This window comes from Lolium perenne, chromosome 5, assembly GCF_019359855.2.
Source record: "Lolium perenne isolate Kyuss_39 chromosome 5, Kyuss_2.0, whole genome shotgun sequence".
Classification (NCBI taxonomy): domain Eukaryota; kingdom Viridiplantae; phylum Streptophyta; class Magnoliopsida; order Poales; family Poaceae; genus Lolium; species Lolium perenne.
Window position 1 is genome coordinate 68,026,557 of NC_067248.2, and position 24,551 is coordinate 68,051,107.

At 47.2% G+C, this 24,551-nt stretch overlaps 3 protein-coding genes and 1 pseudogene across 3 annotated transcripts; 2 read left to right on the plus strand and 2 right to left on the minus strand.

The window, feature by feature from the left end:
- The first annotated feature begins 1,635 nt into the window (after nt 1–1,635).
- Nucleotides 1,636–6,329, plus strand: LOC127319607 (probable anion transporter 7; annotated as a pseudogene).
- Nucleotides 6,330–9,242: 2,913 nt separating this feature from the next.
- Nucleotides 9,243–11,246, plus strand: LOC127319615 (heat shock 70 kDa protein BIP5-like). The gene has a single exon (XM_051349591.2). It carries the CDS (start codon nt 9,243–9,245, stop codon nt 11,244–11,246), a length of 2,004 nt encoding a protein of 667 aa, XP_051205551.1.
- Nucleotides 11,247–12,551: 1,305 nt separating this feature from the next.
- LOC127319627 (glutathione synthetase, chloroplastic) lies at nt 12,552–17,150 on the minus strand. The gene is made up of 13 exons (XM_051349602.1): nt 16,946–17,150; nt 16,688–16,857; nt 16,393–16,468; nt 16,133–16,263; nt 15,056–15,178; nt 14,891–14,972; nt 14,525–14,604; nt 14,353–14,422; nt 13,966–14,087; nt 13,606–13,745; nt 13,329–13,521; nt 13,102–13,228; nt 12,552–12,792 (listed from the first exon to the last, which is right to left on the minus strand). The coding sequence occupies exons 1-13, from the start codon at nt 17,066–17,068 to the stop codon at nt 12,790–12,792; spliced, it is 1,440 nt and encodes a 479-aa protein (XP_051205562.1). The 5' UTR covers nt 17,069–17,150; the 3' UTR covers nt 12,552–12,789.
- Nucleotides 17,151–18,206: 1,056 nt separating this feature from the next.
- On the minus strand, nt 18,207–22,776 carry LOC127319626 (AP-5 complex subunit mu). The gene is made up of 8 exons (XM_051349601.2): nt 22,593–22,776; nt 22,350–22,475; nt 21,741–22,049; nt 21,272–21,555; nt 20,273–21,168; nt 19,790–19,846; nt 19,256–19,303; nt 18,207–18,502 (listed from the first exon to the last, which is right to left on the minus strand). Exons 1-8 carry the CDS (start codon nt 22,661–22,663, stop codon nt 18,428–18,430), a joined length of 1,866 nt encoding a protein of 621 aa, XP_051205561.1. The 5' UTR covers nt 22,664–22,776; the 3' UTR covers nt 18,207–18,427.
- Nucleotides 22,777–24,551: the final 1,775 nt, after the last annotated feature.

Sequence of the window (24,551 nt, forward strand, 5' to 3'; positions counted from 1 at the left end):
ATGACACCATTTTGGATGTGCGAGTTGGGCGATGTGGCGAGCTAATAGCCGAGAGATCCAATGGATTGGACGACGCGCGACCCAGAGGTTGCGTCGCACACAGCCTCCGGGGGAATAGGACTAAGGGTTCCTTTGATTCATAGGAATTTTACAGTAATTGTGTAGGATTTGAATCTTATAGGAAAATTTCCTACACATATTGATTGATTCATAGGAACAAGAACAAATCCTATAAGAATCTTGTAGTGTAAATTCTATAGGAAAAAACATGAAATCATACCTCAAAATTTTTCCTTTGCTACAATCAAACAAACTTCATCTTCACATAAGAGCATCTCCAACAGGTGCGCTAAATGGAATGCTGTAAATTTGTGTTTACAGCGTGCGGTATGTGGATACAGCGCGCGGCGTTGCCGACTGCTTTTGCAGACGCGCTAAACCGCCGCGCTAAATTACAGCGCCAAGTTGTCTCATTTGCAAACGCGCTAAAAAACCACGGTAAACAACATTTCACACATTTGCATACGAAATAGATCAAACAAAACGTAAAAATAAACTGAAAATATGAAAATATATTGCAAACTTCGACTACAACCAAATTTATTTTTAAACTAGCCTAAGCTACTCGGAATCCCAATCGAAGTCGGAGGAGTCCGGAGTTGTCGATGACACTGGAGTCGATGTCCACTCGAAGGAGGAGGAGGAGTCGACGATCATCGTCGATGGGCCGGCGCCATTTTTCTTTTCCTCCGCCTTTCTCGCGGCCTTCTCCTCCCTCTCCTTCTTCCTCGCCGCCGCCTTTCGCCCTCCTCTCCTCCCGTTCCGCCTTCTTCGCTGCTATAAGCCCCGCCTTCTCCTCTTCCTTCTTGTCGTAGAAGGCCTCCATCGCGGCGGCGACGTCCTTCGGGAACTGGCGCGCCCACTCGAGGAGCTGCTCGAGCTCGCGCTGCCTCGTCTCGTGTGTGACGGCCGGTGGCGGCGGCGCGAGGGCTTCTGCCTGATGCCGCGTCTAGACGTCGTTGAAGTTCATCGACCGCCGGGAGCGGCCGAGGCGCTAGGCGACCGCGTTGTACGCGCGTGCCGCCTCGTGCGCCGTCTCGAACGTCCCGAGCCCGATGCGCTCTTCGCCGCTGCGGATCTCGGCGTAGAAAGTGCCGTTCGGCCGCGCGCGGATGCCGCGGTAGCCGGAGCTCGAGCGGCGGCGGGGCGGCATCTCGTCGACGTGGAGGTGGAGCGGCGGTGCGAGCGACGTGGTGCGCGGCGGTAGCGACACGGAGCGAGGTGGAGGTCGGCGAAGCGACACGCGGATGAAACTTCTGGCGGTTGGATGCGCGCGTGGCAGGTTTAACGCGTAGGATGACGCTAAAATTTTAGCGGGCGCGGTTTTTTCGCACGTCCGATGGAGGTTCCCGCGCCCTCTTCCACGTTGCATTTCGGCGATTAATTTAGCGGCGTGAGTCTGTTGGGAGATGCTCTAAGATTTAAGTAGCCAGGACATTCTAATTTTATATTTTTCCTATTTTTATGATTTTCTATCTTACGAATCAAACGAACCTAAAACGGATGGAAACCTGGATCACCGTTTTGATTGCGCCGTACGCTCGGCCGGCCGAGAAATGCCGAGGTGGTTTCCTACTTGGATCTTTTCCCAGTCCCTAAACTTTGCCCTTCACCCTCGTCCACGAGGGCCTCCGCCAGATCACCGCCGCGCCGCTCACTCCGCCGGCCTCCACCAGACCACCGCCGCGCCGCTGGCCTCCACGAGACCACGGACGCGCTGCTCCCCTCTGCCGGCCTTCACCAGACCACCACCGCTCCCTCCCCTCCGCTCCTTGAGCTCGCTTTTGAGCCGGCGACGAACTCCTGCAGGCTGGTACTCTCCTTCCTCGGTTCCTCCCCGCTCCCCGACTCGACCCTCAGCCCTCTGGCCCTCTCAAACAGAAGGCTAGTCAGTAGCCAGCAGCCAGGCACGGGGGCAGGCCGGCGGTATAGATCTCTACTTCGCACTCCAGGCGGCGGCAGCACCCACCCAAGGCCCACTCCTGGTGCCATTGCCTTACTTTTGTTTTTTTAATAACAACAGGAGAACTGCTATATTCATCGCAATGAGAAGAAGGTCAAGACGACCGGTTAACCCAGTTTATAAGAAAAACCGGGTCCAAAAACCGTACAGATCGACCCTGTTTTTGAGGAAAAAAAAGGCCAGCATTGCACAAAACAAACACATCCGTGCCTGGAGCCGCCGCTCCAGCTTCCCCTGCTCAGTCATGAGCTGCAACGCCGCACGGTCTAGATGCCTCGTAGCCCAAACTACACAAGACGACCATCCGTAGACCACGAACATCGCGCCAAAAGATCCGGAGCCGCCGCCCCGACGTGCCAGCCAGACCGACCTTCTGATCGCGTCGACCGGGCCGACGGACTCGCTACCCACGTAGCGCAAGCACACCACCCTTGCCTTGCTAGACCACAACCACACCCCATATGCCTGTAGCTGCAAGGCCATTCGAGGCCGCCACCTCGACGCACCATCCACCGTCCGGAGCCGCTGCCCCGGCATCCACCAACTTCAGCTGCAAGGCAACTATGCCTAGTTGACGCAAACCTGCCACACCACAAGTGTCGAGGCCTCCAAAGACGGCGCCTTCAAGAAGGTAGCGACATAGATGTCGCCGTCGCCCGCTCCCGGGGAGCTGAGGTTTTCACCCGGAGACCACCGACACCCGCGACGACAAGAGATGTAGCTCACGAAGACGCCTTCAAGAAGGAGAACGGCACCCACGGGTACCACCGTCATCGGCACCTACTCAAAATAGGTGCAAAGCTTTCGCTTGACATGCCATCTCCGCCATCGAGCCCCGCTTGAAGCTCGCGTAGAAGGCGCGCAACCAGCAGAGCATGGGACCTTGCCGCCGACCACCCGACGCCCACACCCGACGGCACCTCACTCCGCAGCCAACAGCTGCCGGAGCACCAGATCAGGACAGGAGCCCTCGAAGATTCGGTCACCAGCCACCACGCCGTTGAGGAACCGCGCCGTGGGCCCATAGAAGCCCAGATCGGCCCTGCCCACAGCGACCCCATGCCTCCTCCGCACCACAGACCTCTCAGACCGCCAGCGCGCTTGCGCAGTACGAAGCCAAAGCCAGACCAGCGCCTCAACAATCGCCGGTCGCGACCGCCGCAACCCGAGGCCGTGACCCTCGGCGTCCGCTCTGAAGCCATCCGCTCGTTTGAGCGTGAAGGACCCGTCCCGACGCTCGCTTGAGCGCAACCAGCCCCAACTGCACCAGCGCTCGCTTGAGCGTGGCCGGCCAAGGAGCAGCAGCGGGAGGCCCGCGCCGCCCGCGCCAAAGCCAGGCGTCAGCCCGCGCCGCCGGCCGACGAAGCTGCCCCGCGCAGCCCGCCAATGGAGCGGGAAAGGGAGATACCGCGCGAGCTTTGCCGGGCGACGCTTGCCGGCGGCGGCGGGGGACGGGGTTGGAGGCGGAGCTTCTCCTGGCGGATGGGGTTAGCACCCAGGTCGCCCGCGGGGAGCGACCAAGGCGCTCTCTAAACAGGCCGTCCCTGCCATTGCCTTACTAAAGGTGATGTACAGCTAACCAATGATTTGATTTGCTGCTCCATATTCATTGTACACTCACTAAAAGTCTAATTCTACCCCTTTGGAACTTGGAGTTGGAACAGGGCTTCAGCATTGTCAATTGGAGAGGCTTGGTGCTGCTTCGGCATCCTCAGGAGAGCAAACAAGAAGGTAATCTGCCGTTCCTAGCTTCTATACACATACTTTTTTGTGAATTAAAAAATAGTAAAACTTATCCACGTATTGGCACTTTCCAAAATGCCAAATTTACCTATCCGCATCGGTGCATTTTAGTGGTATACTGGTATAAGGATACGCGTGAGATCAAGCTCAGTCAGTACTCGGTTAATCAGCTTAGGTACCGATGGCCTTGTTCAGTCATCTACCTGATAACCTGAACATATTTCTTTCGTAAAAGGACCTAAAACTCAAGATTATATATGCATGTTTTCTTTCCTTCTCTTGGAATGTAGAGGCCGTGGCAGTCTGAACTCTATGTCCTGCAAATTGCAGTTTGCATTCAAAGCACAGTTGAGGCTAGTGTACGATTCCAACTCTTTTCTCACATTGCAATAGCGTAGACATCATGTTCTTGGGACTGGTTGTTTAGTTAGTTCTTTCTTACAGTCTCACGTTCAAGCTTGGTTCTGTAATGCCTGAGGAAAACACTTAGCACTATGGTACAGTGATATGAGTAAGATGAACTTCAGTCATTACTCAGTTCAGGTCCCGACACTAACATGTATCCTGCATAAAGGGCACCAGAATCCAAGATCTGTTAGCATTGTTTTCTTTCATTTTCTTAGAATGTAAATGATGTGACAGTCTAGACTATGTTTCTGCATGTTACAGTTTGCATCAGAGTATAGTCCAGGCTACTATAGGATTCTAACCCTTTTCTCACATTCATAGTTTGATTTAGCTAACTAAGTAATTTTGTTTTCTCCATCCAGCAGGTCTCTTGAGTTAATGTGCAGCATATAGTGCTTTGTCTGTGTTGAATTTCTTCTAAGATCAGTTAACTGCTATGGATGTGTGAAGTACAGCTGAAGAAGCCCCCACATTGTTTCATAACGGTGAATGATCAGTATTTTGTCTGTTTCAGATCCTATTATCCCAAGAGATGGAAGGAAGAAAGACAGGTTTATGGTAAATCCTGGTGATTGCTCGTGGGAGGTCAGCAAGTGGTGGCCTGATTAAGATTGCTACCAGCACTTAGTGGTTCATCTCTAGTTGGTAATGGCGAGAATGAAGTTCCCAAGGCGTTATGTCATAGTATTGCTGACATTCATCTGCACTAATGTCTGTTACATTGAACGTGTGGGTTTCTCTATTGCTTACACCGTAGCAGCTGATGCAATTGATGTGAATCAAGCAAACAAGGGCATGATACTATCCATGTTTTATTATGGGTATGTTTTGTCACAAATTCCTGGTGGATGGGCAGCTCAGAGATTGGGAGGTAGACGTGTTCTGCTGCTGTCGTTCATGTTGTGGTCTTTGATATGTGGTCTAATTCCACTGGACCCCAACAGAGTAGTCATGCTGGTCCTTTCTCGCCTTTTTGTTGGTGTAGCACAAGGTTTCATATTTCCTGCTATTCACACTGTTCTAGCTCAATGGGTGCCACCGCAGGAGCGCTCTCGCTCAGTTTCTTTAACAACCTCAGGGATGTACCTCGGTGCAGCCGGTGGCATGCTGTTTTTCCCAAGTCTGGTGAAGCACATGGGACCCCAATCTGTTTTCTTTGTTGAAGCGGTACTTGGAGTTGCATGGTCTGTAATTTGGTTCAAGTTTTCCAGTGAGCCACCTCGCACTGACCTTCCAAAAATGTCAATGCCAAAGGTAGCGTCTTGAGAGAAGATTAAGGCGCAATCTGGAGGGGTTGTCGCACCTCGTACTGTAAAGATACCATGGCGAAGGATTATCTTCAGTCTACCTGTTTGGGCAATTGTCGTGAACAACTTCACTTTCCACTATGCCTTGTATGTTATCATGAACTGGCTGCCTACTTATTTCGAACTAGCCCTTAAGCTTAGCCTCCAGGACATGGGATCCTCAAAGATGCTTCCCTATTTCAACATGTTTATTTTCTCTAATATTGGTGGAGTGGTTGCTGATCACTTGATTACAAAAAGGATTTTATCAGTTACCAAGACAAGGAAGCTCCTGAACACCATTGGGTTTGTTGTTGCGGCCGTTGCACTTATGGCCCTTCCTTCATTTGGGACGCCCTCAGGGACTGTGATGTGTTCATCGGTATCTCTTGGTTTTCTGGCTCTGGGAAGAGCAGGGTTTGCGGTGAATCATATGGATGTTGCTCCAAAATTTGCCGGCATAGTGATGGGGGTTTCAAATACTGCCGGGACATTAGCTGGGATAGTTGGTGTTGGCCTCACAGGAAATATTCTGGAGGCTTCAAAGGCATCTAACATGGATCTAACAAGTTCCGAGACATGGAAAACAGTCTTCTTTGTTCCATGATACCTCTGTATTTTTAGTGCAGTCATTTTCTTGATTTTCTCAACTGGTGAGAAGATTTTCGAATAGAGGATGGTTATATTTCCCTCTTCTTTTCTTCTCATTTACGGTGAGTCAGGATAGCAAAACGGGAATCACACATGTATTTGTTCATTATCTGTCAATTTTCAGAGTTAAGACTGAACCCCACATATGTTAAGAAGTACTGCTATACTAGGAAGAATAGCATGTGTTGTGTTATTGGGAGTGATCCACGATTCTGTTATTCCAGCTGGCTGGTTGGTCTATTTACAACTATTGCATTGTGTGATTTCTTGTCCGTATGTCCTGGGCATAGTAAAATAACAATGTCGATTGTGCATGATAGCACGAAATCAGGATGACATGGCATTTCTTCTATCCTGCAAACATTTTGTTTGCTGGCAGGATTAGAAAAGAAAATTTGATTGGTCTGTTTTTTTGTGAAATGATGCTGGTATTTTAATGTATCAGGGCTTTATTACTCGATAGTCTGGGCCAACTCGCACATTACAACTGAAGCAATAGCTGCTGGTACTGTGGTACTCCTACATCATACTTCTAGTACATGGGTTCAGGCAATATACAAATAGCTCCCAATCTCAACTTCCCCAGGTCACGTTCTGCCTGGTTTGCAAACCGTTTTTTCGATAAAGGGAATATATTAATATCGAGATACCAATTACACCCGGCCTCTGCAACAACGCACCACCCTAATGGCACTACAGATGCACACAGCAAAAAAAAGGAAAAGAAAACTAAGAAACAAAAGTCCCGCTACAGTGTCAACGCCTAACAACAGCAATACATCCACCACCATGACAACGCCTGAATTGCAGACTCTCCAAAAAAACGACGTCTCCAAGAAGGAAACAGTGCTCCAATACCGTCGTCGCCCGATCAAAGATCTTAGGTTTTCACCCTGAAGATAGTCATCACTCTCAAAACAATGCCTCCACCAAGGTCACTGCCAGACACAACCAGTTAAGGCCAGACCTTGGGTTTTCACCCTGAAAGGTAGGACTCTGCGCTTCACATGTGTTGTCGCCCTCACTTTCATACTGCTGCTGTGAAGTCCAGACACCAAGCAAGCCCCTCAACAGCGCGGAGACTTGAACCTCCCTTAGCTAGTCCTCCCCTCTGGCCTTCATGAAATTCTCTTCTTCCGACTTTCATCATGGATCCATAGTCACTTGATGTCAACACAGAAAAAAAGCTTCATGCCGCTCCCTCCAGAACCAAACGGTCGGAATAAAAGCATGGGTTCGTGCGACCGAATACCACCCGATCCAGCGAACTCCAGACATAAGATGCACTGTTCCATTCGCCGGCGGAGCCTTCCGGAACTCATCACTCCGGCTCGATGAAGAAGATCAACCTCCAGAAGGTCTTCGTCTTGGCGCGTGAGGAACCCTAGGACCACCGCCATTACACAGGCCGAGCCCCCACGCAAACGGCCATCCTCGCCGCCTGTCACACCGGAGATCCGGCAAGACGAACGACCCTGGGGTGCGGGAACCAGCAGGCTACACAGTCGCGATCAGCCCTGGTCGCACCGCCACCGACTGCACTGAGGCCACCGCCGGGCAGCAACCACCGAGGACCGCCGCCGTAGCGCCTTCTCCGCAACCCTCCGCTGATCGATCCACCGCTCTACGCCCCTCCGCGCCGCCATAGGACGACGGGCCTAGGTGGGGGACCTAGACCCGCAGCGAAGCCACCACCATCAGCGAGTAGCGCCGCCAGGCTGGGGACGCCGCCCCAACCTCTGCCAACGCCGAAATCCGCCGATGCCGCCCCAGCCGCACCGAAGAGCCGTCGCCGCTCCTCCACCCCAGCACCTTCGGCGCCAGGGGCCGCCGCCACCGCGGCAGATGGCGGCGGCAGCGGCGGGACGGAGCCTGCTCGAGGGTAGGGGTTGTGGTGGTTGGGCTTGGCCCCCCGGCGGCGCCCTGGGGAGCGCCACGGGAGGGAGGTTAGGGTTTTTCTCCCTGGTCTCTTCTTTTCTCCCCTCAAGCAGACCGTTTACATGCAACCCATGCAACATAAGGCTAAATCTATGGTATGTCAATGCCGGTTGAAACTTGTAGCTGGTATTCCTGAAATATATGCACAAACTAATTGAATGTGAGCTTCTGGTTTCTTTAAAGAATGTTAGCATCTGGTTACAAAGTTTGTGATTTATGCAAATTGGTTATGATTTGGTTTAATGTTTTGGTGTGTGATAATGAATGTCATGAGCTTCAACATCATTGCTAATGCAATCCTGCCCACCTCTGAAGTCGGCTGCGGTGGTGGTGGAGCAGGCCGTTGCGTGCAGTATTGAGACAAAATACTAAGAAAAGCTAACTGCACACTACGCTGGCGATGTTGTAAACAAAAATGCCTCTGATTTTTCCATGTTGGTCACCTTGTGAAAAAACGAAATGTGGACGATGGGGCGAAACCCGCCTATTCATCTGGTTAGAGGTTCTTCTGGTTCAGCATTGCACTAGAATCAACACTCAGGTGATTTAGCATCACTTGTTTGCACCCAATTGTTGGGAATATTGTAATCTGGAAGGATCCAGTTCTGGAGGATTGAGCTGTTGAGAATTCCTGCGTTTCTTGATGATTTTGTAATAACTTTTGCACGAAATCCAGTTGTATGTCTCAAGAAAACATTCATTATGCCATATGCAGGTGCTTCGGGCCCTCACTGTCACGCCCCAAAATTTCAGTCTAGATTCAAGCCAAATAAAATTAAAGAATCCAATGAATTTAGACGTAGTAATATAATTGGCGATAAATTTTGAAATTACGGAAATTTTGGTGAGGTCCGAAACAACTGTGGTACCAGTTCTAAACCTTACCGGCCAACAACAGATTCTTTTTGGAAACGGATCGAACAATGAAATCAATTGCTCGTCAACACGTCACGTAGTCAGCCTGGCTCACATCCGCCCGATCATCGCATCCCACGGCTCAGATCACCCCGCCGCCACGCTCCCGAGGAGCAGACAGCGTCGGAGACAACTTCCGATTCGACGACGTGACGCCCTCGCGCGCGGTATGTTCTGCCGCCATAAAAGAAGCGCCTCCACCACCTCCTGCTATGTACTACTTCAGCTAGCTACCTTCGAGAAAAGATCGATCGAACGGGCTCGCGATCAACGGCGCCATGGCTCGCGATCGCCGGCGCCATGGCTCGCTCGTCGCAGCTGTTCGGGGCATGTTGCTCGCGGTGCTGCTCGTCGCGGCCACGGCGATTCCCTCTGCTGGAGCGGTGCCGCAGGCGTCGACGGCGACCAAGGGTTCCGGCGGGCCGGTGATCGGCATCGACCTGGGCACGACGTACTCGTGCGTGGGCGTGTACCGGAACGGGCACGTGGAGATCATCGCCAACGACCAGGGGAACCGGATCACGCCGTCCTGGGTTGCTTTCACCGACACCGGCGAGAGGCTCATCGGCGAGGCTGCAAAGAACCAGGCCGCCGCCAACCCGCTCCGCACCGTCTACGACGCCAAGCGCCTCATCGGCCGCCAGTTCGCCGACGCCGGGGTGCAGAGGGATATGAAGCTGCTACCGTACAAGGTCGTGGAGAAAAACGGAAAGCCGCACGCGGAGGTGGAGGTGAAAGACGGCGACGTGAGGCTGTTTAGCCCAGAGGAGGTCAGCGCCATGGTGCTCACGCGGATGAAGGAGACGGCGGAGGCGTACCTCGGCGAGAAGGTGCGGGACGCCGTGATCACCATCCCGGCCTACTTCAACGACGCCCAGCGCCAGGCCACCAAGGACGCCGGCGCCATCGCGGGGCTCAACGTCGTCCGCCTCATCAACGAGCCCACCGCCGCCGCTCTCGCCTACGGACTTGACAAGGTGGACGAGAAGGAGGAAAAGACCGTGCTCGTCTTCGACCTCGGCGGCGGCACCTTCGATGTCAGCGTGCTCGCGCTCGACGGCGGCGTCTTCGAGGTCCTCGCCACCAACGGCGACACACACCTCGGAGGCGAGGACTTCGACCAGCGCGTCATGGACCACTTCATCAAGCTCGTCAAGCGGAAGCACGGCGTCGACGTTTCCGGCGACGCCCGCGCGCTCGGCAAGCTCCGCCGCGAGTGCGAGCGCGCCAAGCGGGCGCTCAGCAACCAGCACCAGGTCCGAGTCGAGATCGAGTCTCTGGTCAACGGCATCGACCTGTCGGAGCCGCTCACCAGGGCAAGGTTCGAGGAGCTCAACGCCGACCTTTTTCGCAAGACCATGGCACCCGTCAACAAGGCCATGCAGGATGCCAGGCTCTCCAAGGCCGACATCGACGAGGTCGTGCTCGTCGGCGGCAGCACCAGGATCCCCAAGATCCAGCAGCTCCTCAAAGACTACTTCCACGGCAAGGAGCCCCACAAGGGTGTCAACCCCGACGAGGCGGTGGCCTACGGCGCCGCCGTGCAGGCGAGCATCGTGCGGGGCGACAACGACGGCTTGTTGGTGCTGGACGTGACGCCGCTGACGCTCGGCATTGAGACGGCCGGCGGCGTGATGGCGAGCGTGCTACCACGGAACTCGCCGGTGCCGACCAAGAGGGCGCAGATGTTCACCACCTACAAGGACAGGCAGACCACGGTGACGGTCATGGTGTTCGAGGGCGAGCGGAGCATGACGAAAGACAACCGGCTCCTCGGCAAGTTCGACCTCACCGGGATCGCGCCGGCGCCTAGGGGCAGGGCGCAGATCGAGGTGACCTTCGAGGTGGACGTCAACGGCATCCTCCACGTGCGGGCTGCGGACAAGGGCACCGGCAGGTCGGAGAAGGTCGAGATTGTCAGCGCCGCCGACCGCCGCATCAGCCCTGAGGAGATCGACCGCATGGTGCGCGAGGCCGAGGAGTTCGCCGAGCAGGACAAGGTGGTGATGGAGAAGGTGGACGCGCGGAACAAGCTGGAGGCGTACGCGTACAATGTGCGGACGACGGTCGACGGCGAGATGGGACGGAGGATGAACGGCGGCGATAAGGAAAGGGTGGAGGAGGCGGCAAGGGAGGTCAGCGAGTGGCTCGATAATGCCGGCTTGGACGCTGAGACGGACGACTACGCAGAGAAACTCCAGGAGCTAGAGGATGTCTGCAACCCTGTCTTTGCCGCCGCCTACCAGAAGTCCAGCAGCAGTCAGGACGAGGATGACCACTGAGAGCTTTAGACTTCCATTTACTAGCTAGCTTTAGTTTTTACTAGCATTAAGATTATTAGATTACGAATTGTTCTGTACATAATGCACTATTATTTTGGTAGATTTAAATTCTTGAGTTTTTGAACATAGAGAATCTCATAAGGTTTCCAAAGGAACGAGGTCAGTGTCTCCTAAGAACAGGGTGAAATAAATTAAAATACTCCCTCCAATTCATATTACTATTTGTTTGTAACATGGATGTATCTAAAACTAAATATGGATCAGAGTAAAATATGATGTCTTAAAGTATGTGCTAGCTAGACGAGAACTAAAGTTCGTGCTCAGTCGAGTTCTACACCATTTGATTTACTTCGTGATTCGTGCTAGTTATCAGTTGCAACATGAATTGCAATTAAGATTTGATGGCATCATCTGAAACTAGTAAAATAGTCACACCCATACTACGGAGTGCTACAAGATGTCTCCTTGCACTAGTCATCTTATAATAGTAAACAGAGAGAGTAGGTTTTTTTACGGATAGACATTTGGATTAGCTATCCGCATGATAGTGTGCCTACCTATATTTCCATGCATTTTGCCTGACATATTACATTTGACAAATACTTTCAACCAATTAAAGAAACACCAATGATGGCTAAATTTAAAAAATTAAGGCAAAATGTCCCTGGAAAATATATTTATGCAAGATATATCTGGACAAACCATTAACTGACGGGAAATGGCCATAAAATTGAGTGAAGGACCACAAGAGCACCCGTTTGTCCTACACCTGGGCAAAACTCGGGCCGGACTGGGCTTCGGGCCAAGCCTGAAAAAGCCCGAACGTAAAATGCCAAGCCTGAGCCCGTCCGGCCTGGCCCTGCCGTCAGGCCTATAAATTAAGCCCGAATCCGGCCCGAACAGGCAAAAGCCTGGCCCGGCCCGAGAAGCCCGGTCCAAACCTTGCCTACAGCGAAAAACTGCAAGCCCGAGCCCAGCCCAGCCCGAGATTTTTGGGCCGGGTCGCCCGGGCCGGGCTGCCCATGCCCAGCTGTTGTCCCAAGTGATGGGGTCGGAATAATTATTGCTCCAAAGGGCATGAGCAAGATAATAAGGCTGGGAAGTGTGAACCAAAGATCCAGAGATGAGCTCAGCCAGCCGTTCTGTTTTTCCTAGGGGCGCAAGTGAAGAGGCCCGGGGCAAGATCAAAGATGTTTGGGAGCTTTTATAATTTCTTCATATATGATTAAAAAGAAAGAGAAATGGTGACACGTGAAACTCACATTAACAGCACACAACATAAACTGCCTTGCGCTCCAGGAGGGATTCAAAGATAATAAGTTCCATTATCTGTTTTTTTCAGAAAGATTATTATTTAGTATAGACACAAGTCGTGCATACATAATATAATTATTCTTCACTGGTGTGGTGTATGATGATGGCCACTTGCTGCAAATTGTGCAGCTACTTTACATATCAGCTGTTGCAACCAATGCAACATAGTGCTAAAACCATGGTAGGTCAATACCGGTTGGAACTTGTAGGTGGTATTCCTGAGGTTTTCTCACTGCAGAAACAACCAAATGAACGGTTCAATTAGGTTTAGTACCAAAGAAGCCTAAAAATTATAGACCGGATATTTATGAAGCTTCAGTTTTGATTACTCCTAAGTTGCTCTCGAAATTATCATTCAGATTTCCTTGACCGCATGCTATCAATAGATATAGCGAATGGATGACAGCAAAGGTTGTTTCCTTCTTATCTTATTTTAAGATTTTCCAAGAAGTATCACACAGAACCATTTACCTAGAGCTAATACGCTTCAAACATGAGCAGTTCATTGTTATGAAATATGTCAAACTGATGTGTGTATCACCTTTTCGGTCAGGTATAAGCTATCCAGAACAGCGAAACCTGCAGCAACACCACCTTCATCTGATGAAGAAACTTTTGTTCGCATCAAGTAACCACACTTGTCATTGATGATCACCTTATCTTTGTTCCTGAAATCAGAAATCAAGTTATAAACCATTTGTCGGAAAAAAGCACCATCTTATGAGGAGCACTAGTGCTCGGACTTTGTGTTTCAAACACTGATTATACCGCAAGTAGGCTCCATATATCCCAAGCTCAGATACTGTGAGGGCTTCATGGAAAACACCACCTCGGACCAGATTAGCAAGAGATTCTTTGGGAAAGATTCTTTGCATCAGTATGTAGGCTGACAGAGCATCTCCTCCTTCCTTCTTGAGTCTGATTAGAGCCTCTCGCACATCAAGGCCATATATGTTGTTCCCTATACAGCGTATCAACAAACAATGAGAATTTTCCTAAGAAAAATGGGAAAAACTATATGCATATATTACTGTTAAAAACAAACCTCCGCCTTCACGTTGAGGCTTCAAGACAAATAAGTCAGGGTTTTCCATTGCAGATTTGACTACAACTTCATCATCCAAGCTCCATAGCCCTGCAAAGCATTGACGAAGATTGGCAATTTCCTCCTTATTTTCAAGAAACCTGTATAAGGAACAAATTATGGTCAGATGGGTTTTTAATGTATATCAAAGACTGATAATTGATCTGATCACAAATGGAAGCAGTATAGCAACAACAGTACAACATGTCTGCTACCTAGCATTTAGTCATGAACTTAGGTAGACCCATAATGCAATATGCAGTTCACATCACTGGTATATTCAAGTGCATTCCACCCAATGGTAGTGTAAAACTGAATCACCTTTCAAGCACATTAGGTTTTGCTAGTTCTTGTTGAATCTTCTTGGTCCCTACTAAATGGTAAGATATTGAAGGACACTTTACAGCAGATGATTGCTCCATCAAAAGCCTTGCACTCCATTCCTACAATAAAAAAAGATGCCATGGATTAGCAGCAAAAACAATTGCTACAGATCCACACATACTCAAAATTTGCTTCAGTGTTGACCCTATTAACGAAAAAATGAAATCAACATAAACTGGAGGATGTAGATGTATTCGATATGTTAAGGATTAAAATGATAACATATAGCTCAAAGAGAACACTTTTAGGGTAATTTTGTTTTGAATCAGGCAAATCGTCACAAAAAATGCTGTGTTGAAAGGTGGAAACAACGGATAAACGTACTCTTTCTGAAGGATAATCATTTGGTGTATAACCAGCTCTAAAATACACCACAGCGACCTTCCTGCCATCTCTGCATTTTCCAAGAACTTTAATGAACATACTGCAGGGTTACAGATACTGCTAAAATGCAAAGCGCCAAGCTGCAAATCAATAAGCCCCATAGAATACATACACCACAAGAGTTCCATCAGGAAGAACCTGGCCTTCAGCCTCCACCTCTGACAAGGTTTTCCTAATAGTTGTTATGCCATGTGTAACAAATTGTCAAGGGAACACAAATTTGATGTTGAGACTTGATGCAATTTTTTAGCATACAAAGTGAGAAGAAGATCATAAACATTGAATTGGAGACAAGCAGGTAACTGGAACTACTAGCGGTGGCCATATGGCAAGATTGAGCTCTAGGCTATATGGCAAGGCAGACAAGAGATGACAACTGCATGGGAAGGAACAACATTTTAACGAAGGCAAACTTAAGATACAGAAAATCACAGTTCGCGTCATTACGAGAAGTATCAAATCAAGTCATAAAAGGATATGATTCCTTCAAATATTTGACGAGCCAGTATTGGTCATACATATTTCTCTCTTCGGACTGAACAATCATCATAACTACGGCACTGAACATTCCATGAAAAAACTGTGTCAGTTACTCAGTTAGTTAGATCTGTAATATGCATGATTCAACTAGAGTGTACCGAACCTGTCAACATTAAACTCATCGCATGCTCTGGCCAATGCTCCAGCAAATTGACGGCTTGCCTCATTTCCAGGAACCCTTTTGGCGTCTAGACTCAATAAATTCCCATACTGATTAATCAAAGTCCTGCATAGCAATTAGTTCTCAGTTGATATACTACTCATATTGATGACCAAGCAACTCTAATCAGAAATGGCCTGATAGGTACAAAAGAAGTAGAAAATTTCATAATATCCATTGGTAAGAAATGGGATTCACAGCACATACTATGAATGCATTTCTCAATTTCATTTCACCAAGACAGAACTTGAAGCAATTAACGGAAACCCTTTACAGCGATACCACACGTCTATAAGGGGCAGCCAGGAAAATTCATGTAGGACCACTAGTGAAGCATTAGTTGGAAATTCGATGAATAATTTGTCTCCTGTGTTTGGTTTATTACTCATAAATATATTAGAGTCAATAGAGATAACCATCCTTAAGTTAGAAGTTATTTTGTAGGGACCAAGTCATCCCTATAGAGTGACAAGCATGTATCAAGATGAATTAATCAGGAAACAATAAAGCTTCCCTCATCTGTGGCAGTGTATGGTTTAGTATTTCTCCTGAAGCCCATCTCTATCGTCTGAGATACTAGCAACAAATGCTGAAGATACTAATAAAGACCTAGTATTATTTCATTAATTTAGAAATGTGCAACTTGCTGAACAATATCAGTAAGGGGGGCTGTACATTAGTACTTTTTCTACCAATGTGACACCTGATTAAATCAGGACAATCATTCATTTCAAATACCAAAGCAAAATAAATATGTTCAGTGGGCAGCGAATATGCCTACTACTCTAGCTGTGCAGTTTACGCGTTTAGCAATTCTTACTTATATGTAAATAAGCACATAAAACATATTTTTAACATCAAAACAACAATGCAACATGTGTAGCAATCATTTTTTAGACATAAGAACCATGGGCACAATATATTTCTGTTTCCTTGCCAGATTTCTCAAGTAAATGCATAATGCAGATACATTTAAGCATAGTAGTGCAAATACTGAATATATTCACGGTTGGACTTTACCTGTGAAGCTCAGTCACTAAGGAACAAAGCCCGGGAAAAGATACTGAAATAGTGTTGAGCTCTATTTGAAGAAGAGAATTGGTTTCTGAATCCAGCATATAATCTGATCGGTGCAATCCCAATCGAATGCTCTGGTAAAGAATCAGCACTTCTTAGTACCGTACAGTTATGGCATTCACCAAAACATTGACCAAGAGACTAGATGGATCTATTATCATTCAGGTAGAAATTAACTCAATAGTAAAGCTCAGGCGAATCACCTCCTCCTTGTTTGCATCCATCATCTTCCTGTGAATATCTAAGAGCCTCGAAGTGAAATCATCAACCTGCCTTGTTCTGAAAGCACAAGTATCGCTGTATCAGTCCAACAGTTCCACTAATTTTTTTTACTAAATTACCAATAATCTGATTCATAGACATCTAAAAAGTATAAGGCCTATCAACAAGAGTAACTGTCATGATCTTGTGAGCTGGTATGCTTCTTTATCTTGGTCAACTTGCAGGTAGAGCTCTGGACAGAAAACGTGGAGAGATTATCATGGCAAGGATACTCACTTAGACAAGGAATCCTGCAGGAAATCCCCATCCAAGCTGACACGATCCACAAGCTCGTTGAAAATCGGAGCCAGCTCGCACGCCTGCTCCCAGAACGACTCCGGCAGACGCGATGGGAGCAGGGAGATTGGAGCATGGACCAGCCCAACTCCAGGAACTGTCCCTGATCTCTGCAAGACGACGGGACAGCAGCAATGTTTTCTCAGGTTGATTTCCGTGGAAGTATGAACCAAGGAGGCGAGGAGCCAAGAACCTTACCGGGTCCGCGCGGTCCCCGACGACGAGCCCGTGCATCGCGCACCACGTCGCCGCCGCCCGCGCCATCTCCTCCACGGCAGCGGCGTCTGGCGACGGCGACGGTTTTCCCTCGGTGGTGCTCATCGCCGGTAGTGGAAGGGGTGCGTTCAGAATTTCTCGGTAGTTTGAGGTGGTAGATTTTCAGTTTGAAGCCTCACTGCGAGGTGGGAACTTGGAAGTTATATAAGTGTTGGCGGATGTTACGATTTCTAGGAAGATGGAGGGGGCGGCGCGAAAGTGACAGGGTCAGCTTTTGGTCCCTGTAAAGTGTGCCAGTCGCTTTCTCTGCTTGGGCAGCAGCCTCTGAATTTTTAGAATCTGGCTTTTAAAATTGGAAGAGTTAATATTATAAAAAAAAGTATTTATAAGTTTTAAGAAATATCAAAAACATCAAACACACACATGCATTTAGTAGAAACTCAAATGCAATTATCTTTAAGAATTATTGACTTTTTACGACTAGCTTATACTGTGGTATTCTTTTTTTTTAGCTGAATACTGTGTCATTCTCATTTTCACTTGGGTCGCAGATTGTCATATCATGTCATGAAAGTTACATGCATAGGGTTCTAACGAACACTATCTCCTACTACATGATTTCTTTTTGTAATTTTTGAAAATTTAGACGAATTCAAAGAAGCAGGATCAGATGTCACGTTCAAAATTCCAACATGATCAAATCGTCAACTTCAAAGGTTCAATAGTAAAAGTTGAGGATCCTCCAAACAAAATAGAAGTGGAGCCGTGGAGGGGGTGCCGCACAAGTTGCGGAGTCAGCTTTGTTCTCTGTAAAGTGGCCATCACTTTCTCTGCTTGAGCAGCCTCAAACATGAAACACTATACAGTATAAGTATGTGGAAATGACCAAATGGAACCCAAACCATTCTAGTACTAGTCCAGTAGTAGCAGAGAGGGTACTAAGAAAAGAAAAGACTAATAGTACTATAAAATATCTATTGCGTCATGCATGACATGGCAAAAACAAAGTTCTGTCTCGATTCAGTGAACCTGAAACAAGACGCTGCACAATGCTGTGCTCCACTATACATATACACCAGTAGATGGTCTGAGCTCGTCTTTCGAGTGGCAACATAATTTAACAAGGAACAAATTCGGGTCAACTTGTCCCCAGCTTCTCAACAGACGGCGAATTGAACGGTGATGATAGAAAGAACGTTACAACGAGCAACGAATTTAGATGCAATGAAAATATTCCAGGAGATATAGAAAAATTATTGCTAATGAGACCATGGACCAGAGATCACATAGAGCCATGAAATCTAAGATCGGCTTATCAAACAGCCTGACAAAAAAGATGTACAGATTTGTTGTTTCCCACTTGAAGCACTATTTCCTCAACAAGAACTAAAACAAAACTGCCAGGACAGCCCTGGTAAAACCAAAAAACCAGGGAGGGCCATGCCTGGAGATGAACACTGGCGATCATGATTCCTTCGGCAAGGCTGCGGTAGGACATTTTCCTAAGGTATTCCATAATATGTAGTCTCCAGAAGAGGCCTGTTAAAGGAGAAGAATGTTACCAAAGACTATCCCATTGAATTTCGCCTTTCAGCACCCAGGTGTCATAACAGATTAGTACAAACATAGTAATGCAAGTACAGTTTTGTATGTTTGGATAAAAAGCTAAAATTTTATTCGTGGAACAATCTTGTGTGATGCTACTCTAGTGTCAATTGTGTTTTAGCTGAAGGCGAGAGTTTTACAGATGAACAGATCAGGTTGTTAGGTGGAAGAGGTAATAAGCAGGGATGCAGATGCTCTCGTCAATCCTTTCAAAATTGTCTCCAGCTACTTGGAGACTGTTTTTCGACTGAAGTTTGTAAGTGCATTTAAGTTTCTCATGTGTCCGCTTAGCCAATAGCTCTATGCAACAGAAGTAAACCAAAATGCTAGTTCAGCACTAAGAAACCAAGTTCATATGTTTGCATCTGCAACCTGCTCCAGGTACATCTGAGCCCACTAGAGAATATGCCCATGTTTGGGATTGTCCCACCTTGCAAACCTTTCTGTGTGAAGCGAGTATGAAAACACAAAGAGCATGCTACACGTGTGTGGCTTAGCCAGTACATGGTCAGGCCTAAGACAGTTTGGAGCCTGTGAGTGTTGTTACACAGGTTCTGTGCCTTTCTTCATGTTGTTTGTGATATTCTCTAAGACTAATTATGATATGCTGTGAAAGCAGCTAACTGTTTTCCGCACATTGACTATCTGAAAGAACAAAAGTTGGAGTCAATGAGAATAAGAAAGTACCTGCATTGAGTATTCAACTGGAGCTTTAACAGAAGGGTAAATGGTTACCTGCAGAAGGTTGTTAAGGTATTAAAAACATGGTGTATATTGTGATTCATTTATTTGAATGAAACACGGAGAAAATGATACAGTACAAACGAAATTACCACTTAATTATGAAGGTCAGGAAATGTAAGGGAGCAAAGCATGGTTGTAAGAAAAGTTTAATATGTATCACCTATCAGGCACTACCACTTCAACACGAACAAATAACCAATTAATTATGGATGTCAAAATATTTAAGGGAGTTATTATTAAGTAATCTCTTAAACATGGTAATAACTAATACTGGAAATGAATCCAACGGAAACGGAAACCAAAAAGGCTTTGGTTGCCATTTTGCCACTTTAGACTGGAAAACATCGAGTAAGCAAATTGAGCTACAACCCTGAGGACAACAATGGGATAACAGTGTTAAGATACTTGACTGACTGACTGAAGATGGAAGGAGGATAAACCATCATAGGCGATCAAGAAAGGTTACAAGTTACTTACAGATCTTGGATCGATTATAAGTCCAGACAACGTGCCACCAACTATCTTAAAAGAAACCTGGAAAATATTTAATAGCCGATTAATATTTCAAAGAAACAAGTCTGAGCGGGAACAAAAATGATGTGTGCAGTGTGCTGCTGTATGGATATTAGTAAAAGACTTCATGGGTGTACAAAAGAAAAAACATAGATGATACAGTGGTGGCTCCAGGATATGCACTCTGTCCCAGATATAAATATTATACGAACGAAATAATACCATGAAAATCAACTGCTTTATGATCCAATATGAAGGAACAAAACAACTGAGAGAGCTACTATGCTGAGAAGTTATTTACGTGACAACATGACCAAGAGTAATCAGGCATGTCAGTAATATAATGACGATGTATGATTGTTGATTGTTCCCAACTATCTCATATTCATAACATGATTTCTAGCCAGACTAACAACATCATGCTTAAATAAGGAGTTAAGGACAAACCTTAGCATAATTATAAGCATGCCAAGACAATGGCTCCTCCAAGTCAACTGCTGGAAGGTCCTTGTTCATTTTTTCCATGAGGTAGTCATCCAAGTTAGAACTATTCTTAGTGTTATCTTGCTCACAATCACTATCTTCAGTATATGCTGTGGTTGAAACTGACTGAAACAATGAATTTACTCGCTGGGTTGTTTTAGAATGAAATCTAACAGTACCAGAAAAGGTGGCCTCAATGCTCCTACCACTGAGGCCCCTGCCACTTGAAACAATTCTCCACTCGATTGAATGTTCTGTCATTGAAACCATCCCAACTGATGGATTTCCATCATATGATGCAACTCTTCTTCGAGGAAATGGCATTGTCACCGTGCAAAATTCCATAAGAAACGGAGACTTGTAAGCCTCCATCAATCTTAGCTTAAATAAAAAAGCACCTTCGTTCTCAGATACCATAGACAACTGGTAGAATCCTTTAACAGGTGGATCGTTGTTGCATGGAGCTTGATAGTGCATCAAAACAAAATTTCCTATTGGTGGTTGAAATATGAGAGATTGCTTATCACCACTGGGCTCTGAAGCTTGAACACAGTGATGGAAGGATGATACCTCCACACGAGCAGCTTTTAACCCAGTCAGTGGCAAAGAAACATCTGGCAACCCTTCCAGTTCAGCCCTACAGGTCACTTGTCCGGAAACAGAAAGGAAATCTGGCACATCATCACGGTCATAGAGTGCAGCATTTATAGTCTCCAAGCTAGAGAAGAGAGTCCTTTGCCTGCCTTTGTATAGGTAAGGCTTCCAGGCAGGTTGCTTCTGGTCTGTCGGAAGAGGATCAGCTGAAAATCCTGTTGTTCTAACTGAAGTAACATTGCCATAATTAAGATCCTGAGGTGTGCCTGTAAATATATGTTGCTAGCTCAGTTGGCTAATCAACTAACAGATGAATGAAGCTAGATGATAGAAGAAAACAAAATGTTATAATGGTACTCAGTTACTCACCAAAAGGCATAGCACCTATAATGAAGTTCCGGAGTAAATCCTTGTCAAACGGTCTTATGCCACCTTTTAAAGAGTCTGACTGAGCAGCACCAACGGGCGAGGAAACTGATGCAACTTGGGCTGCAACAGGTGCAGTGATAGGTTTTGGTCGGGCTGAAATACCTATACTTCCAGTCAATGAATCTAAAAGTCCACCAACAGAGGGGCCCGAACTAACAATCACCTCCGGTTCAGCAACATCACCAGTAATTATGTCCCCGATAACATTTGCAACCATAAAAGCCCTATGATGGAACATGAAGTATAAGAGTCGGACCAAATGAAATTTGAAAATGGTCATTAATTGGTTCATGGCATTATACAACTCACAAATACTTCCGTAAAATAAATGAGTAGAAAATGGGGGCTAGTGTAAAGAATGAAGCACGAAAGAACACACATAAATACCAGGTAAGCAAACTTACATTACCCTGTTATGCACGGAAGATTGAGCAGAATGGAAGAAAGATTGCCATTCTCCTTGGCTGAACTGCCACAATCAGGTCTTTTCAATAAGCTTTCGAACGCTCTAAACGACTGTGGATCCACCAGAGGCAGCACAAGGACATAATAACCTCCACGTTTCTGAAGAACCACTGGCCACAGCATAAAACCACACCCTTCCTCTTTGTCGATCTGAAGGGATATAATGTGGCGAGCAATTGGATCATCGACCCAAGAATCAGATCCCACAGTTGATACGCTTGTGCGGATACCAGAACCGCGTGCCGTGCCTTCCCTGCGCAATGTTCATATTCAAGTGTTTATCACATCTATTTCTAAAATCATAAACATGGAACAACATGTGCTGATGCAGTTATAGTTTCAGTCGATGAACTACAGTACTAAGATGAGCACCTTTACATCATACATTTGTCCTTTGTTCAAGAGAAATAACAATTGTTCATGACCCTGCCATCTAAAATATATCGTAATACCTAATTCACTTCCACACGAGTAATTTAGCATCTGTATTTTACAAGACCACACAAATTCGCCAAAGCAAGCTACTCCAAGAGCCATGAAGCAAGCACAATACCTTCTCCGGCGGTTGGCAAAGGCGGCGGCGACCTCGTAGTCCTCCGGCAGCGGCATCTCCGCGCCCTTCCCCTTCCCTTCAGCCTCCCACGCGACCCGCCAACGCTTCTCCACCACCGCAAACCGCCTGATAGGAGAGGGGGGAGGTGAGTTCCGGGGACCCAAAGGGATGAATCTTGGCTCAAGAAGCCTCGGATTTCATCTCGAGGGTTCGTGAGGTGGGACCGTAGTCGGCCGTGCGTACCTGGAGAACGCGACCGTGTCGTGCGGCGTGAGGATCCAGATTGCGCGGACGCTGCACCCTCCGCCGGACATGGCTCGCCGGAGATGGGGCCGCGCGGTGGCCGTGGACTCGGCGCCTGTTTCTACGATGGAATTGGCCGGAGACTCGGGGAAGGGGAAGCCAGTCGGGAAGACGACAGGATTAGTACAAGAAACCCGCCTTCGGTTCAAGGTTACGCTCTTCCGAATACTAGTTTAGCCAACCATTTCAAATATACCAAATTTATCCAATTTAATCCGTTTTATCCAATTTAATCCGTTTTCTTTAATAAACATCAATATATTAAGCAAGCAAGCCGCCTCATTAAAAACCTTCCAGTCCCCTTCGGTACCCTGGTAAGGAAAAGAGTGCGTCTAAAACTTGCTGCTCTGAGTTCAAATATTCGGTAAATAACCTCCAACAGAGTTACATCACGAATAACATCAACTCTAATAAAATCAGGAGACCTATCATCCCAAACTAATCTAGTATTAGTCTCATACCCATGCTTTGCTAAATTGTGAGCCACCATATTTGCTTCCCGATGACAATGTTGAAAGACCACCAAGTTCATCCTACTGGCTATTTGAAAGCAATCAGCTAGCACTGTCGTATAGGGACTAAACACTTCAGTATCTCCATTGCATGCTTGAATTAACTCCAGAGAATCCGATTCAATATACGTCGAAGAAAACCCAATCTGCTCAAGAAATTGTAACCCTCTTAACAGCGCCATTGCTTCATTCGATGCCGAACACATCAGATTATTCAGCAGGCAAACTTTACCAGCTATGGCCTCACCCTTGTCATTTCGCAAGACAATACCGGCTGATCCAGATCCATAGCATGATAAGAAGCATCCACATTTAACTTTCGATGGCCCCTTGGCGGTTTTGACCATTTCACCTCTCTCTCTCTCTACAGTATTATGTTTGACTGCACCAAAATTTGCTGCAGCAAAAGCTGAACTCTTCGGAGGACTGACATTCTCACCTTTCACGCTAATTCCCTGCGCCACCAGATGTACCAGCACCCAACCGCCACCAGTTCATGAGTTTTAACTTTTTCAAGCAAAGGCACCTTGGAATTTGGAGATCAAAGGATATGTTCCAGAACAACCGACCCTGATCTATCAACCATTATTGCATGCTCGATCGACGGCCGCGCGGTGCCTCGTCCCCCTCCCCGATCGGCTCCAGCTCCGTTTCCCCCGACGCCGCCGGGAACAACTCAGCTAGGGTTCGTCCAGGAAATAAGACTGTTTGAGACGAAATGGATACGAAATGCAAAAGCATCCTCACAAAAAGATAGATACATATCTATACCCCTACGCAGAGGAAGCTAGTATGAGAAATTGTTTTTTGACCCTCCAATGGAGGTACTCCGCGAGTTTCCGATTAAATTTTACCCGTTAGCTGTCTGATGGACTAAAATGAATGGCCTCTGTTCACTTGGAGTACTGTAAAAGTCCTCTAATAGAAAGTGACCTCGCTTCGTTAGCCTTCTTATTGAATTTGGATCACAATATAACACTGGACGCCTCCCATCCACGTCACGACTAAAAACATGTCGCGCTCAAGCCCACGGGTGATGTATGACGTTGCATTGGCCTTCCACGCCGCCTTTGTATTCGGTGTTGCCAACACCGGTCTCAACTCTGACCTAGGGTACCCGCAAAAAAAAAACTCCGGCCTAGGGCGCCACCTCGACCTGATGGTCTACGACTATTTTATTTTCTTTTGACATGGAACACTCCGATTCATTAAAACGGCTCAGCAGACTCGCTGGCCACAGCAAGACTTACATCAGTCGGTACAGATTCAGGCCATAGCAGCTGAACCATACTTTGGTTGGAACTATAAACAAATAAGAAGTGTGCAACACTATTACAAGGCCTGGGCACATATGCCACTTAAAAAGAAATGAAGTTCAAGCGCAAGA